The 2,548-nt window shown below is 37.9% G+C and overlaps 1 protein-coding gene across 1 annotated transcript in view; it reads left to right on the top strand.

Annotated features, from left to right (window-relative positions):
- Positions 1-2,548, top strand: part of LOC107757727 (tenascin-X-like) — a 46,170-nt gene that overhangs the window by 2,623 nt on the left and 40,999 nt on the right. Inside the window, exon 2 of the mRNA XM_016575289.1 lies at positions 1,141-1,698. Within this exon, the coding sequence (XP_016430775.1) occupies positions 1,329-1,698 (370 nt within the window). The 5' untranslated portion in view covers positions 1,141-1,328. The remainder of the gene's footprint in view (positions 1-1,140; positions 1,699-2,548) is intronic.

Below are 2,548 nucleotides of genomic sequence, written 5' to 3' on the forward strand. Positions count from 1 at the left end.
ATTGTTTGGATGTTTGGATCACACTGTAAATAAACTGCACTTGGGTTCTCACTTACCCTCGCCTTCAGTGGATTGAATTCGTTACATTCTCATTTATCATATGACCCCTTTAACATGAATAGTTTGTGAAGTGCTATAAGCTATATTTTCACAACATTTGTAAATGTAAAAATGAGCAAAGCTCTACACCTGTGGTTAGAAGCAGAGTTTCTTGTTATGACATGCACTTGAACAGACCATGCTCTTTTAATGACATCAGTTGATGTTTTATTAGTAAACCAACATGGCTCAGATGATGAATAAGTTACTGTGGTTTCAGGAAACACTGCCTAGTTATTTCATGCATCAAATTCTGGCATCTAAGCACTAGAACTATTGTGCTGCTGATTTTTATGAGAAAGTAGCACTGAAACCAACCAATGAGATGAATTGAGAGCCAGACTATCTGGAGAGAGCTGTTTTGGTAATAGTTGTACAGATCGTGATATTTCAGTATCAGCTTTGTCTCAGATGCTGAAGAGCTCTCTGTACTCATTCCTTTATTTTCATTTACCACATACTTCTAGAGAAAGGTACAATGGTGCTTCCATGGTACGTTGATGTTATACACTGCCATAGTGCATGTCCAAAACGCCATAGTATGAAATAATGTCCAAAAAACATGACATAAAAACTCAGTTCTGTAAAGTAACTCTGTTCTCACCTGGCAGTGCTGACCAGAACTGACTGACTGTTCAGTGGTATTTTCAGATATTTCAATGAAATTATTCAATCTTAGCATGAAAGGATGTTTGCTTAGGTTGTGACATTTACTTTCTCTGGTTTGATCTGGCAGACAGACATTGAGCTAGAGTCAACATGAAATCAAAGCTGACCCTGTTTACTCTCATAATACACACTCCTGCTCTCATTACGTGTCTTTCATCAAAAAAGTTTCTCTTTCATCAAAATTAATTTGGCACTGAAACTACTTTCAACAGTCCCTCTTATTATTTTTCACACCGTCCGTTCCACCCCAAAACTTGGAAGTAAAATGGCTTGCAAATGCTGTTTTTATGTTGATCTATCCTCTATATGGTGAATGTCTAATATGAATTCTGCATAACAAAACTGACTGAAATTCATATTTGTTTGAAACAGGAGGGACAGAGGCTTAAAGGGAAGAGGACACTGCAATGTTTTACATCACTCCAAGTCTAAGAGCCAACAGTGTATCAGCAAATACTGAATTGAAATGTTTCGAGTGCTGAACTGAGTAGAATAAAATACATTGTCATTTACAAAACAAAACATCATCCATTAATTTGGTTGTGTTCCTCTCTTTAAACATGGCGTTAGTGTTGCCTTTCCTGCTTCTGCTTCTGCTTCTGCCAAGTCCTGCCCTCTCCAGTCAACATCTGCAGACAGCAGCTCAACGTGTCTCCAGAGACATCAAACCCCAGCCTATTAAACTTGTTATTTCGGACACATGTGCACAAGATGGGGCCACAGAGAGCGAGATAGACTTGGATCCTGATTCTCCTCTGGTCTTGACCCATCGGATCCGTCTGGTGCCAGGGTCAGGTTCAGTTTGTGGTCAGTGTGAGCTGGACTTCGCAGCCCTGCGTGAGCGTATTGAAAGACTGGAGAAGGAGGTGTCTGATCTGAGGGAGAAATGTGGAAGTCCAGAAGGATGCTGCAGCTCCCAGCAGAGCAAAGGTAAAGCCCTTCCTGATGGTGACCAATTCCAGCCACACTCCAACCAGACCAGCTCTCACAAGCTTGTCAAAACAAGATCTGTAGTTTATCCTAATGGATGTGTGTGCAGGATGTCTGGAATCTCTATCCTGACCAATCCTAAAGGATTTACTTATAGGACATATTTAGGTCTGATCAAATCAGATCCTACTAGATAAACTAAAAGTAATAGTAGTAGTAGTATCGGTTTGCTTTTCAGAATATAATTCCAAATGTATCTAGTAATAATTTAATTCGCAGGGGATTCATAGAGCGTCCTTATTTATCCCATTTAAATCCTTTAGCATTTGTTCCAGATAATCCAGATAATTCCATAAGCAATCCAGTGCATTCAGTTTCTCATGCACAATCCTGCTTATTTCCAGGATGCATCTTTGATACTACTACTACTACTACTACTAATAATAATAATAACAGAATAGAATAGAATAGAATAGAAAAGCAACATTTGTTGAATCTCATCTAACATTTCATACTGCAGTCCTGTTCTCAATCAATATATTTGTCTTGTTTTCTAGTAAAAAATGATTCAATATCCTTTTATTGGATAATTATTAGTAATATATGAAGAATAAACCCAGTGGAATGCAAAAACGCATCCTGTGTGAAAAGTCCCTAAGTGTGAATGGCTGAAGCTGCTCTAGTAAACACAACTGTTTCAGATACAGTATGACCATTGCTTCGATGATTAGATATAAATTTGAACAATGTGAACAGCAAAATATGAACAGGAAAAAAATGTATTCACAACGGACTGTGAAAGGATGAATGTAGTTTTTGTTTTTGTTTTTGTTTTTTGCTGAAAAAAAAA

Source organism: Sinocyclocheilus rhinocerous, unplaced genomic scaffold (genome assembly GCF_001515625.1).
Source record: "Sinocyclocheilus rhinocerous isolate Xijiao unplaced genomic scaffold, SAMN03320098_v1.1 scaffold2398, whole genome shotgun sequence".
Lineage (NCBI taxonomy): Eukaryota > Metazoa > Chordata > Actinopteri > Cypriniformes > Cyprinidae > Sinocyclocheilus > Sinocyclocheilus rhinocerous.